Below are 15,238 nucleotides of genomic sequence, written 5' to 3'. Positions count from 1 at the left end.
TGTTATTTAGTGGATTTCACTGAAGCTGCGCCACTTTACACCAGTAGACAATTTGGCCCCAGGGCTGTAATGTCATTAAAGAGTATTTTTCATCTGTCATTCCATCACCGTACTATTTAGCTGCCGTATATGGACTGATTAAGAGCAGGGACATACAATCCAGGGTATAATAATAATGGTTTGTGTGCTTTGTTTTCTTTCCTCTGTCACAGAAAATACAGCAGCTCTCAGAAGGCTCCATGTTTGGCCATGGCCTGAAGCACCTTTTCCACAGTCGCCGCAGGTCGCGGGAACGGGAGCACCAGAACTCCCAGGACTCTCTGTCGCAGCACTACGGGATGTCTGACCACGACTCCCCTGATGAGAAGGAACGCTCGCCAGAGATGCACCGTGTCTCCTACGCCATGTCCCTCCACGACCTTCCTGTACGCCCCACTGCCTTCAACAGGGTGCTGCAGCAGATCCGCTCCCGCCCATCCATCAAGAGAGGGAGCAGCTTGCACAGCGGCAGCCGCCGGAGCAAAAGCAGCTCCCTTGATCCCCAGAAAGGCAGCCCACATCTGGTCCGGAAGGCTCCCCAGGATAGTAGCCTCACAGCCATACTGCATCAGCACCAGGGCCGGCCAAGGTCTTCATCTGCCACAGACACCGCCATCTTGCTGGCTGAAAGTGGGGCTGTGTACCTCCTCCCGGAGGAGTCGGAGTGCCTCGCCGACAAGGTAGGCTAACCGTGGAAAGACGTAAGCCTGGCAGTGCCTGGCCCACTCCCCGCGAGAAATCAAATGAGGCCCGTAGAGTTCTACCATGCTGTGGCCCCATCTTTAATACAGAGGCCAGTCCCAGTATGCAATGGTGTTTATTGATCCAAGTAGCCAGACTGTTGCTGCGGCTACCTGCCATATCCATGGGCAGTACCTCCACGTTAAAGATGCAGGAGCTGCCGTCTGCTCCGTTTTAAGCAAATTAGGAGCGTTCCTCAGGCTCCAGGCAGATTGCCAATGTGACTCTCATTGTTTTGGGCATTAATGCTAGGAAATAAGAGATTGTCTGATGGCTGCAACTGTCAGCGTCTCCATAGGATTAAACCCTGTAGCACCCTTAATAGGCCCTATTTTTGATGTGGTGGTTGCACATTGTTCAGAAGGTGAACTAGGGGATTGTTAGAGTCTGCTCTAGAGAGGACATGGGGCCCAAGAGCCTATAGCATGAAGAGTATAGAATGATGGGATCCTATCTGGGGTATCCAGCATCCTGTAGAGAGGTACTCAGCCTGCGCTGCTCCCTGCGTGTACCCTGTCTGACCCTGTCGCGCCATTGCTTGCTTTGTGAGGAGTGTTGGGATCATCTTTCAGAAGCTCCCCCCTTCCCCCCACACACACGGAAGCTGTGTCCGGATGTGGGTAGTTTCTGGTCTCCCCGGCTGCTGCCCTTGGAGTTGCTGTTTTTGGAAAGCCCCTTCATGAAGCGTAGCTGCCAGTCGTCCCTTCAGACGGTGATTTCAGGCATGGGAATTCCCAGGCAACTTTGTAGCCAGGAGGAGCTTGATCCAATTCCTCCTGCTGTTAACCAGCCCTGAGTCAATGCAGCAGGACCTGGGGGTGGTGTCTGTGGGTGGGAGGGAGCCAGGAGGGAAAATGCACGAGTCCTGCAGTCACACGGAGGACGTCAGAATAACAGTAAACAGATTGGGTGGGGAGGAATGTGCTTGTCTTCTCCGCCCCCCTCCCCCAATGGTTGCAGCTTGTCTGCAGAAGCATGCCCAGGTCGATGTATTATCCAGAGAGCCTGATGCCCCATAACCAGCCGCTTCTCATAGCTCACATAGTGGCCAGTCATCTAATGTCAGACTGTGGGCTCCTGCTTAATCCCTGTAGTCTCTGGGCGGGAATCTTTTAGCTCATAAAGAGAACATCATCTGCTCAATAACTTCTCCTCCTCCTCCTCGGGTTCGCCTCAATGCCTATTTTTAACTCATAACTCATCTCCCCTTTGCAATCATTTTGATTTAATGAACTCATCAGCTGGCTTGTTGGGCAGTCATGGTCTTATTTGGCTGGGTGTTTCGTTACCCGACACCGTTCTGCTCTGAGTTCCTGCTGTGCGAACCTCTTTGGGGAGTGCATGGGTGTAACTGAGACAGGCTTTGGCTCCAGATCTACAGCCTTATGCATGGAGGCTGATTCGGAGAGTCAAAATTCATAGATTCCAAGGCCAGAAGGGACCACTGTGATCATCTAGTCTGACCCCCTGTGTAACCCAGGCCAGAGAACTGCCCCAACGTAATCCCTAGAGCAGAGCGTTCAGAAGAACCTCCAATTTGATGTAAAAATGGTCAGTGATGGAGACTCCACCATGACCTTTGGTAAATTTTTCCAGGGGCTATTTACTGTCACCATTAAAAATGTACGCCTTATATCCAGTCTGATAGCTTCAGCCCAAGCCCTGATTCTCAGATTGCCCTGCCACTCATGGCCCCTGGGTGCCAGGAATGGGATTCTGCTTCACAGGGTTTTTCAAGTACTCTTCAGAGAGATCTGGCAGCATATAGGGCTTGATCCTGCACCTTCAAAACCCAAAATTGAAGACTCAAGCACCTTGCAGGATTGTACCCTTGGGGGATTGGGTCTTAAGCAGCCTCCATATCAGGTGGACGCTAATAGGGAGAGATTTTATTTCTTTCTGTCTGAGATATTCCTAGGGGGGGTCTATCATCCTGAGATCTAACCTGGCACCAAAATACCAGTCATGGGTGCACTACAAATGCTTAGCTAGATAGAGTGAACCTTATCAGCTGCACACCCAGATGTGCTGAAGGGATGTCCTTGTGCCTGGCTGTTGGAAATCGGGTTTGCTGATGTAAATGCCCCTCAGGTAGAGAGTGTCGTCAGGCCATTATTTCCTCTGGAGCAGGTAGAGAAGGGTCTGAGGTAGGTTTGTACGCTCCCCTGAGGTAGATTCTAATCCTGCTCCCAATAGCTCCGGTGGGAAGAGGTTCAAGTCTTATGTACAACTCTCCTTCCGTCCCCCAGAGCAATGAGGTGAATAGTTCAGACGGTGCCTAGTTGACATACCAGATCCTGATCTCATAGCCCACTGCCTCCCCCTTTCCTCCCGTCAACAGCTTCAAAGTGCACACGTTTGACAGAGCCCTGCTGAAAAGTAGAGCACCCCAAGCACCTTTGGAAAGAGGATGCCTTTCCGCCTAGGAAGAAGCTGCTGTAATTATCCCAGTTCGTGAGATGAATTTTAATGCTAGCTAGCAGCTCACCCTACCCAAACAAGCCTGCCGGCTGCCGGCTGTTTGGTGGCTGCCGGCTGTTTCGGCATGTCTCTGGGTGAAATGAAGGTGAGGAATGTGCCATTGCATATTCCCAGGAAGGGGATTTGTGGGAGAGAGAAGGGGATCGTGCGGAGAGCTGTATAAATCCTGCATCAGGACTTTAGCAGCTTTTAAGAACCAAACTGCTACGAGAACAATGGACTGCGTGGTCGTTTCACCCAAGGAGTGCCACGTCACTTGACTGCTAAGCCATCTGTCCCCATGGCTTTTTCTAACACGCTGCCCGTTGTTCCGTGATTAAATTTTCCCATAAAGTAGCTGCAGCAGGGAGGGAAGCAGAGTCAAAGATACAGTTATTTACCATAGGATTGTAAATGGAGAATGCCTGTTAAAGCATCCAGCCCATTCCCCTCCAGTAGGAGGAAATACCCTCATGATAGAGAAGAAGAATTAAACAGCTGCGATGACGGGTTATAGCCCAATGATTAAGAACGGTATGGACTATGGAGCAGAGCACTGGACTGGGAGTCAGAAGACTGGGGCACTATTCCCTGCTCCGCCTGTGACCTGGGCAGTCACGTTGCCACTCTGTGCCTCAGTTTCCCCTCCTATTGTCTCTTTAGGTTGTAAACTCGTTGCAGTGGGACTCTATCTTGCGCTTTGTGTTTGCAGTGCCCCGTACCATAATAAAACCGAGCTCTTACATAGCGCTTTTCATCCGTAGGTCATAAATTGGGCTATCCTTATAGTTAGAAAGTGTTTCCCAATAACTAACCTAAATCTCCCCCGCTGCAGATTAAGCCCATTACTTCTTGTCCTACCTTCAGTGGCCGTGGAGAACAGTTGTTCACCATCCTCTTTGTAACAGCCCTTAACATATTTGAAGAGTGTTATCAGGTTCCCCCCTCAGTCTTCTTTGCTCAAGACTAAACATGCCCAGTTTTTTTTAACCTTTCCTCATAGGTCAGATTTTCTAAACCTATCATCATTTTTGTCTCTCCTCTGGACTTTCTCCAGTTTGTCCACATATTCCGTAAAGCGTGGTGCCCAGAACTGAACACAATATTCCAGCTGAGGCCTCACCAGTGGTGAATAGAGCAGGACAGATACCTCCTGTGTCTTTCGTATGACACCCCTGCTAATCCACCAAGAAGAAGAATAACCATTTTACCAAGTACATTACACTGTTGACTCATGTTCAAGTTGTGATCCACGATAAGCCCCAGATCCTTTTCAGCAATCCTACTGCCTAACCAGCTAGTCCCGTTTTGATATTGTGCTTTTGATTTTTCCTTCCTCAGGGCAGAACTTTGCACTTCATTTTATTGAATTTCTTCTTGTTGATTTCAGATCAATTCTTCAATTTGTCAAGGTTGTTTTAAATTCTAATCCTGTCCTCCAAAGTGCTTGCAACTTCTCCCAGCTTGGTGTCATCCACAGATTTTATAAGCATTATCCAACTAATTAATGAAAATTTTGAATAGTACTGGACTCAGGACATACCCCTGCTGGACCCCATTATATACATCCTCCCGGTTTGAGATAACTACTCTTTCAGTACGATCTTTCAACCAGTTTTGCACCCACCTTATGGTAATTTCATCCACACCACATTGCTCTAGTTTGCTTATGAGGATGTCATGTTGCAACTGCGTCAAAATCAGAATCTACCGCTTCTCCCCTTGCCACTAGGCCAGTAACCCGGTCAAAGAAGGAAATTTGGTTGGTTTGGCCCTGTTTGTTCTTGACAAATCCATGGATCCTCACTCCCATTCTTGAGCTCTAACTACCAGAAATACATTCCTCCCAGAGCTGACAACAGAACCCAGGAATCCTGGCTCCTAATCTTCTGTGTTAACCACTAAACCACACTGTCTCCCACACTAAGGTATAAGATCCAGGAATCCTGACTCCTGTTCCCTGCTCTAACTACCAGACTTCACATTCTCTCCAGAATTGGGAACAAAACCTGGAAGTCCTGACACCTGCATCTAATCTTCACTTTCCCTCTCTCTCACTGTAAACAAACAGCTGTGTCTGCCTGGAGGAGAAGACCTGGAGAGCCGCTGGCTCTTGCTACAGTGAGTCCGAGCTTGGAAAGACATCAAGGATGCCAGCTTGTTTATTTGCCTGGAAGGGATTGAGATAAGCAAGGGCTGCATTTATAGCCAATTGTTTTAAAGATGAAATTCTGGGTCCCAGAAAGAGAGAGAGCTCTGGGTTTTTTTATTATTATAGCAGGACCCAGAGACCTCAATCAGGATTGGGGCCGCACTATGCTGGGCACTGTACCAAAAATCTCTGTCCCAAGGAACTTACTTATCATGAGAATACTTCCACCTGGAAAAATTAGTGTTTGGCAGGAGAGATGTGAGCAGATGCATTGGAACCCCTGCCACTCCACTCTGTGCCCCCACAAGCATCCAGGAGGTATGGAGGGAAAGGGGAAATGGACCACGTTCCATCCCAGCAGCCAGCCATGCAGGGGAGGAGTGGAAAGTGCTATCGGGCCAGCTGATGATCATTTCCATTTCTCTGTTGTGTCACTTCCTTCAGATCCGTTTCATCATTAGCCCTTATTGTGTCATTATTTTTTTTATTATTTTCTTTCTTTCATTATTAGTTGTTTGTTATTACGATGCAGCCAGCTTGGCATGAGCTACCGAATGGGATGCACGGTTAATAAAATCAATCCAGCGACACCCCCCCCCCCCCCAGACCTTACATCCTTGGATTTGCAAAAAGGCCTTGATCCTGGAAGTCCTAGCACCAGGCTCAGCAGGGCGTGCAGGGTGCTGGTTGTGCTCCCAGGCATGCGTGAGCAGAGGCTGTGTAAGGTTGTGTGCTGCGTGTAGCACAGTGCATTGAGCATGCCCACCCTTGCATGCCCACTTTCTTACTTGGCAGAGTGCAGGTTTAAAAAGGGAGCGTGGACCTGGGTGTGTCTCAGGAGGCTTGGGCTCAAGTGGGACCCATATCCTGCTTAATGGGCGCCATGCTCCTGTGGTAGCATCTCATTAATGCAAGATCCAGGTCCCCCACACTCCCCTGGCCTGTTCAGCACTGTGCATGGAGTACTCCCTGCCTGCATGGTACAGGATCAAGCACACAGGGTAGGGGGTTGAGTCTCCTACCTCCAGACCTCAGGCACCTGTTAGCTGAGATTTCCTGAAGGCTTTCATCCTGGATCAGCAAAAAACACAGCCAACAGAAATATGCAGACAGGGTAAGTGGCTGCAAATTGGGACTGTCCAAAGTGATTTTTAAATGGCTTTGCACGTAGCTAATAGAGAGGATGATATTTCCATCTAGCATTTAGCCGTCTTAATTATGAAACAGTGCAGATTAACACAGCTGCACAGCACTCTGAGGACAAAGCGCAGCCGGTGAGGGAAGTGACACATGCTTCTTACTTGGGAGCAGCTTTCAGCTCTGTTGCCTCTGAGTGACCGGGAGGAGAAGATGAGTTTATTGTTCACTTCATTCTCAGGCGCAGTTGCCCAGTGCACCAGATTGTCCCTCTGGGAGCCGTGGTTCAAAGCGGATTCAGGATCTCTCGTGTAATGATTTTGGTGGTCTCAGCTGCACACTCGGCAGACGCCACTCGCTCACACAGCAGCATCGCCAACCCCGAAACGCACTAGTCTGGCCCTCAAAAATCAGGAACATGGCTTAAAAATAATATAGTTTGGGTTCTTTTGATTTGCCTTCTGCGTTTTGAGCCTTTAGGGTTCCTATGTTCAAGCTTTTCTCCACAATCATGAGGGCTGGAAACTTATTTTTGCTTTAGATGAAAGCTGAGATTCTCACGGGATAACATGACTCCAGGAGCTGGGACTTTAAGAAAAAGACCAAATATTGCAAGACTCGTAATAAATCACAAGAGTTGGCAACACTGTTTGGCCTCAGGAACAGTCGGGAACTAGAATAGCAGCCCTGGGTTGAGATCCTTGGGTAGAGCTGGGTATGTGAATAGGCTGGGGGGAGAACTAGAGGAAGAAAAGATGGTCAGGATTGGAGTGAATTGGCAGAGCTGTGGGGGGTGGTCCAGGATTCGAAAAGCAGGCTGCTGCTAGGCAGAGGTGAGGTGAGGGTCCCAGAAGAGTAGGAATGGCTGCAGATCTGGACTGAAGTGTGTGGACACTAGAGATGAGGTGGTGGAGAGGCCTGGAATAGCAAGGGGGTGATGGGGATGGTGATACAGGTCTGGATTCAGGTGCATCGGGTAGGTGGCAGGTCTGGGCTGAGGTGCTTTAGGGTTCCGGGCTAGACTAACAAGGATTGCTGTATGCTAGGATGGAGTTCTGGGGATGAGCTAGTAGGGGTGCTGCAGGTCAGGCTCCAGGTGCACTGGCTGAGCGGCGGGGTGGGGCGGGACAGGGCTGGAGTGGCAGGGTGAATGTGCATTAGGCTCAGTGTGAGTCATTTGCACTCTGCCTAGCTCTATGCAGGGTGGTCCTTGTCTTACAGCAAGCAACAAAATTTACACAATCCACAATTTCACAACAAGGAATAAAAAAGGTCATTACAACAGATCCTTGCGCTCACATCAGTAATGGCCTGGCAGGGCCCCAAAGAGGAAAAACTAGTTCCCTGGCCCCAATCCTCAGTGTTTTGTTCATTTTCATGGCCCGGATCTCTTTGCTGATGGATGCAGACACAGCTTTACCTGCTCAAATGGGAGCTTGCGGTTTCAGGTGACAGCTTCCTGTTCCAAGCTGATACCCTTCAGCAGCGCAGCAGCCTCCTGGCAACCTGATTTGTACAGTCAGAAGAAAGGGATCCAGGGTAGCAGGACAGATGGATTTCGGCAGGCCTGGGCCATGATTGTTCCTTTGGTGCCTGAAATGAATTTATCTCTATATATTATACTGAATCTCTGAGGAATGAAATATGACCTGGACTCTTTCGTTGCCTGATGAGGCAATGGAAACAATAACAACAGGAAACTTTTGTTTGTTTGTTTTGCAGTCGGCATTTGGCTTTTCCTATGGATATATTTGAGCTGCAGCAACAATGAAAGCTCTAGGAACGTGTGCTCAGACGCATACACACACATATATACACCGAGTCATACATGACTAGACCTGGACACAGTTACGCAGACACAAACACACACCCATGCACACAGAGTTGCGCACACAAATTAAAAAACACACAAAGGGACACACACACTCACTCACACGGAGAGACGTAGACACAACCTCACAGACACACACAGGTCATACACACTCCTCCACCGTCTTACAAATACACACAGAGATACTCGCATGATACTCACTAGCCACATTCACAAACTCACTCACCCGTCTACACACACTCGCTCAGGCACAGACATGCTCTTAGACGCACACAGACCTGTATACATACACACTCGCCTTCAAACAAGTGTGTGTAAATTCACTCCCTCCTGAAGGCTCCTTTGCAGAGCCCGAGCAGTGTCAGAAGGAACTTACTGGACATGGGAATCTGTTCTGGCCCCCTGTGTTATGGGTTTTGCTTTGCTTTGCTTCTGGTCTTTTTTATGGTCTAGGATTGGCCTTTGCTGCAGCACTCAGCCTCATTGACCCCATTTGCTTGCCACAAGAGTTTCGTACCAGGGTAGTTCAGACTGACATATCAGAACTTGACAACAAAGCGGGGCTCATGTCAGCTGATAAGGCTGCATAAACGAACACAAAAAAGGCAGATGAATAATTAAAGGCACACGAGACAAAGAAAAATAAGATTAAAGGTGATATTGTGGCAGAGAGGCCTTCTTAGGGCAATGGGAACAATAAGTGTGTTCTAGGAAGACAAGAGCTCTGTAATATTAACTCTCTCACGTTGTATTATTTGTCCATAGCCTTGGGAAAAAATAAAGCCTCCTGTTTGAAATTAATCCAGGGTCTTTTCTTTAGTGACCCCTTTTGTGCTAGGTGGCAGTTTGTGTACAGGCAGGAAATTGGCTGCTCCTCCCTGGTGTGATGCATGGTGCAATCCGATGTGCTGTTCAGATGGATGGAGTCTGAATGAAAACTGCAGTCGAGACACATGAGTAGTCCAGCGGTAGTGAAAGGGTTAATAAACACATATGCATGAACATGTATCTTTACATATACATCCTTACGCCCCCCCATATACATTTAAGCACATTTACATATTCATTGATGCACCCACCCACACAAATACTCACATGCACTTACACATTCGTGCACTTAAAATACTTACGCACACATGCATATACGCACGTGCACTCCCACAGTACAAACCCACAAATTGCAGAGCGGTCAGAATGATCTCAGTACCAACTCCCTGTCACCACTTTGTCAGCCTGGGCTCCTGAATTTGGAGCTCTTCTTTCTTCCTTTGCCCTGTCCTCATTACTGACACATGCTTCTCCAAACAGGCACCTGCCTGCTGGGGTGTAAAGAAAACTCTCCAGAACTTTTGGTCTTCTGGGGGTGCCATTAGTAGGGGCAGGTTAGGCTGAGGGGGAAGAAAACCAGAGCTCTTTGGGGCAAGGACTGTCTTTTTGCTCTATGTTTGTACAGCAGAATGGGGTCCTGCTCCATGACTGGAGCGCCTTAAGTGTTACTGCAAAACAAATAATAATAAAGGGTGAATATCCGTATTGAAACGGGGGCACATGGAGATGGAGGGTCACGGTCTGACTACAGAGCTTGATTCTTTCCTACCTCTCTTTTGGAGTCAGCATTTATGTCTCTGCAGAGTGGGCATAAAATATACCCCAGATCCACATGGGAGCATTTGACACCCACTCTGCACAAGGATAAATGCCTGCACAAGGTGCCTGCAGGGGTGAGCTGGGCTCAGTGGTGCTAAGTACTGTATAGCATGCAGGAATGCTGCCCTTTGCTCCTTTGACACCCTGGTTCACCCTTAGAGAGGGAGGGAGGAGAAAGGAGAACAGAACGAGAAAACCTTTAGTATCCACGGAAAAGTACTGGGTGACCTGGGAAAAGGGGATTTCTCCAACACATCAGAGTCCATGACAGACACGGCCATAAATTATCTTCCCCTGTATCTAGCCTCTCTCCCCTCCCCTCCCTGTTTTCAGTGTTACTCAGAAAGGTGCTTCTTTGCTCTAAAGCCATGGGGCATCTAGCCCTGCATTTCAGCAGTGTAGATTTCTAACTGTAATTAAGCTGATGGCTGTGGCCTGAGAGAATGCACCGGCTGGTGTCTGGGAGCCAGGAAGATTACTGTAGAGGATGCCTGCCTTGTTGGGTTTCTGCCAAAGAGCGGTCCCTTTGTTAGGGCTATAAATCTGTACAAAGCCAGTAGCCACTCACACTGCAGGAGTCACATGCAGGGGAGAGCCTCTCGGTATGATTAAAATGTTTTGCCCTCCCAGACGGCTGAAAATCAATAGTAAAACCATACATTGCAGGCTAAAAAATCCCCACTTCCTATGGCTAAGAAGCCCCCCAACAATCCTGCTTCTTAAAATAACCCAAACAACTCCGCTTCCTGGAGTGAAAACCCCTGATCAAATGTGCTAGGGAGAGTTAAGACAATGAAACCACTTTCCCAGCTTGTATGTAGCACCTTACAGACATTTGGATGAAATTCATTCCTGTGCAGAGAGCCACTTAATAACCACTTGAGCTCTGATATGAGGTCTTAAGTGGTACGTCGGCTTTGTGCTTTGCCCTCTGCACATGGGCACATTTCACGCATTCATTCATTAATCATTACAATAGGGCAGTATTATTATCCCTGTTTTTACAGACAGGGCAAAGAGACACACAGGACCAGCTTGTGCAGTATACTGATACAATTTCGAGCAAGATTGAACTCATAGAGGTTATTGACTCTGTAGGATTCCCACACTCTGTGTCTTGTAATGCTACTAGTATTGTCTGATGGAAATAGTTCAAGCAGTCGCTCAGTTATTTCTGAGTCACAGGGAGTTTCCACCTCTGCCAGTTTGTTCTGAATTTTTTGTTTTGATTTTCAGTGGCACGTTCTGCGGTTAGGGAAAGTTTGGTGCATTCAAATGCGGTTAAAATCATGTGACTCTGTAAAAATTGTCTTGTCTTACTCAACATATCTGCTTCTTAGTCTCTCTGACTCAGATCCGCTTTCTCTGCTGACACAAACAAGCTGTGTATTAATATTAGTCTTGTAGTTGCCTGTGCGGTTGCAGGTGAACAAGATACATTCTGTTCTGGCTCATATATCATCGATAAAATTGGCAGCGAGGTGCCAATTGTCAAATCTTCACTACGAAGAGAGGCAGCAGATAAGGGGTGGAACCAGGACTCAAAATAGTTGGATTCTATTCCCAGCTGTGCCAGTGACATGCTGTGTGCCCACGGGTCAGTCATGTCCACTCTCGGAGCCTCTGTTTCTCCTCCCACTCTTAATCTGCCTTGTCTATTTAGATTGTAAATTCTTTAGATTGGAGACTGTCTCTCAGCCCTATATGCATTGGTACAGCACATAGCACAATGTGGTGCTGATCTCAGTTGGGGCTTTCAGGCAGTACTGGAGTACAAATAAGAAGAATACCAGGGATAATATAAGGTTTCAGAGTAGCAGCCGTGTTAAAGCATCCGAAGAAGTGGGTTGTAGCCCACGAAAGCTTATGCTCTAATAAATTTGTTAGTCTCTAAGGTGCCACAAGTACTCCTGTTCTTTTAGGGATAATATAAGAGGCAGAAAGACCCTGGCTGGAATTTCAGATCCTGGCTGCAGTCTGTGGTACTGGATGCTCTAAATTACAGTGGGGACTGAGAGTCCACAGCTGGCCCAGGATTGGGGTATGCAAAGATGACTTTATATTGTAAACTCTTTGGGGGTAGAGACCATCTTTTTGTTCTGTGTTTGTACAGTGCCTAGCACCAGGAGGTCCTAGTGCATGACTGAGGACCCTACGCACTACAGTAATACAAATAAAAATAATATTTAATAGTGACTTTAAGCCACCTTTGCCCCACACTCTCCACAGCTGCACTGAGCATGCCTGCTGCAGCGGAGGATCTAACTCTAGTTAATTTCAGACCAAAGAGCGGGCTTTTTCTTTTAGTACAGAAAGGGCATGAAAATGAGGTGAAGGATGGAATGAGTGTGGGGTGTACTCAGAAACATTAGACTAGACAGAATGCGGGCTGCAGCTGTAAGTGGGGGCTGTGACCATACTGCTAGTCTTCTTACTGACGCATTCCAGTGTTCCATGCTGACCTCGTACCATGTACGTTTATGGGATTCGTTAAAATAGTGGCTAGTATTTATTATTATTTCTTGATGGTGCCGAACTAGTTTCTTGATGGAAACTAAACGCAGTGGTTAATGCCTCTGTCTCCAGGCTGCTTGACAAACACGAGTTTATGGCATTACTTTAGCAGGTGACCCACCTGTAATTGCTGAGACTGAGGCTAGGTCTACACTACCCGCCTGAATCGGCGGGTAGAAATTGACCTCTCGGGGATCGATTTATCGCGTCCTGCAATCGATCCCCGAATCGACGCTCTTACTCCACCAGCGAAAGTGGGAGTAAGAGCCGTCGACGGGAAGCCGCGGAGGTCGATTTTGCCGCCGTCCTCACAGCTATTCGCGTAGCTGAATTTCTGGTTTCAGAGTAGCAGCCGTGTTAGTCTGTATCCGCAAAAAGAACAGGAGTACTTGTGGCACCTTAGAGACTAACAAATTTATTAGAGCATAAGCTTTCGTGGGCTACAACCCACTTCTTCGGATGCATATAGAGTGAAACATTGAGGAGATATATATACACACATACAGAGAGCATGAACAGGTGGGAGTTGTCTTACCAACTCTGAGAGGCCAATTAAGTAGCTGAATTTGCGTATCTTAAATCGACTCCCCCCCGTAGTGAAGACGTAGCCTGAGGTGACTACCAATTTATGCACATGCCTTTGGCTCTAGTCTTACCTTGCTTTTTCCCCATGCTCTGTGTGTTGGTTTATTCATATAGGTCCTGATCCAGAAAAGCACCTAAGCACATGTTTAACTTTGAGCACACGTTGTTCCATTGAAGTAAGTCCCTTCACCTGTCAGTTCTTCTGGTTCTCCCTGTGCAAAATGGGGGTGATAATACTTATCTGCCTGCCAGGAGCAATTGTACTGCTCATGTGCTTAAATTGAAGCATGTGCTTAAGGGCCAGATTTTTAAAGGTATTCAAGTGCCTAAAGATGCAGATAGGCACCTAATGGGATTTTCCAAAGCTCCAAGCACCCAACTCCCATTGGTTCCCATTGATTCCAGTGGGAGTTAGGCACCTATGTATCCACAAGGCTCTTATCTGCATCTTTAGGAGCCTACATCTCTCTAAAATCTGGCCCTAAATGCTTTGTTTGATCGGGCCTTGTTGTGTATTGTGTAAATCTGTGAACAATCTGGGGCAAAGAGGCCTTTGTGTTACTTGTTTGTATGGTGCCCAGTACAATGGAGATTTGGTCCCTGACTGGGGTCCATAGGTGTTACTGCAATAATAATAATAATTAGTTTTCCCTGTACCTCCATGGCTGGCAGGTCAGTATTGTTGTCCCTATTTTGCACATGGGGAAACTGAGGCACCAAGGAACGAAGTGACCTGCCACTTCCAAATTCATTCTGCTCCTGAGAAGCTTGTGCAACTCCCAGTGGCACCAACAAGATGAATCCTGCAAGCTGTCTGTGTGCTGGGCTCCGATTTGCTTTCTGAATCAGGCCTGGCATGCGTCCACATGGGTAGAGATGGCTGACCCCGACCCTTTCTACCCCAGCTATGTTGTTAAAAGCAGATTGCAATGCTGACATGCAGCATTAATAAGAATAAACTTTTCACCCAGGCATTTCATATTGAATTTTGAGTTCATTGCATAACAGCTTAAGTATAAGAGCTGTATTAATCTTTTACATAATTGCTCAGCCTTAGCAAGTGTTCTCTGAGCAGCCATTGACATTTTTTTTAATTAGGTCCCTGCAGCCCACTGCCCGCCTTACCAAACTTAATTTAAGGCACTTCTGTTTTAAAGATCTCTCTGCCTATTTCCCTGCAGCCTGCCTCTTTTGACCCAGAACCCCCTCTACTGGTGACAAAATTGTTTGCACTAAGTTATTTTTTGAAATTCCGCAAATTCTACCAAGTCTGGTCTGGCTGGAAAGAAACAGCTGTCTGGGCTGAGCTGATATTCAGCTGTGTTCTCAAAGGAGCTAGATCTCTGTTACACAAGTGGTAAATAAGCCCCATCCTAGTCCCTGAAGCCAGCAGGAATGGGATGTGTGCTATCCAGGTGAAGTGGTAGGATGGAATTCTCGTGATTAGGACAAAGAACTGGGATTCAGGCCTCTTGGGTTCTATTTCTGACTCTCATATGCTGTGTGATGTTAGTCAAGTCACTTACCCTCTCTGTGCCTCATTATGCCCCTCTGTAAAACTGGATAATATTTATCTGCATTGGAGGCCAGGTTTATGACACTGATTTTTGTCTCCTAAGAACTGGATTGAGACCATAAAAACAGCCTTCAGGTGGCAACAAGTTTTAATCAGTGTTGACATGATCTGCATTCAAAACCAGCAACCCGGAGCTGACAGGCTCATAATGTAATTCATTATCTGACATTTGAGCCTCCAGTCCCTGGTAAATGAATATCTTAAAATTAGAGCAAACCTTTGTTTTCTGTTATGAATTCCTGAAATCAGAGATGAAAAGGACCTGAGAGCAGCTTCTCTAGTCCTCCTCCCAGGATGTTCCACCTACTCTACATTTTCTATTATTTTGTGTAGTCTAGAAAAGCAGGCGAGTATTCAGAGCGGGATAATTATGGAATGAGATAGGGAACACTTGCTCTCTGGCTGGATGATTGCAAACAACTTCTGATGTACAGCTATTTCCCACTGCACTGAGAATTCCAGGGATTCTACATGCTATTGCAAGACAACACGTGGCATATGCGTTTTTATCTGCCAGTCAGGTAGCGAGAATCTTTATCTGCTACTTTACAATTCA

At 47.3% G+C, this 15,238-nt stretch overlaps 1 protein-coding gene across 1 annotated transcript in view; it reads left to right on the top strand.

Annotated features, from left to right (window-relative positions):
• The first annotated feature begins 212 nt into the window (after positions 1–212).
• The window catches only part of LOC112118372 (transmembrane and coiled-coil domains protein 2), a 53,290-nt gene continuing 38,264 nt past the window's right edge, over positions 213–15,238 (top strand). Inside the window, exon 1 of the mRNA XM_029912313.1 lies at positions 213–719. Coding sequence (XP_029768173.1) covers positions 240–719 — 480 coding nt within the window. The 5' untranslated portion in view covers positions 213–239. The remainder of the gene's footprint in view (positions 720–15,238) is intronic.

The sequence above is a fragment of the Terrapene carolina genome, unplaced genomic scaffold (genome assembly GCF_002925995.2).
Source record: "Terrapene carolina triunguis isolate 2854851 unplaced genomic scaffold, T_m_triunguis-2.0 Scaffold199, whole genome shotgun sequence".
In the NCBI taxonomy this organism is placed as follows: Eukaryota; Metazoa; Chordata; order Testudines; family Emydidae; genus Terrapene; species Terrapene triunguis.
Note: the sequence above shows the minus strand (reverse complement) of the source record. Positions and strands in the feature narration are given on the sequence as shown.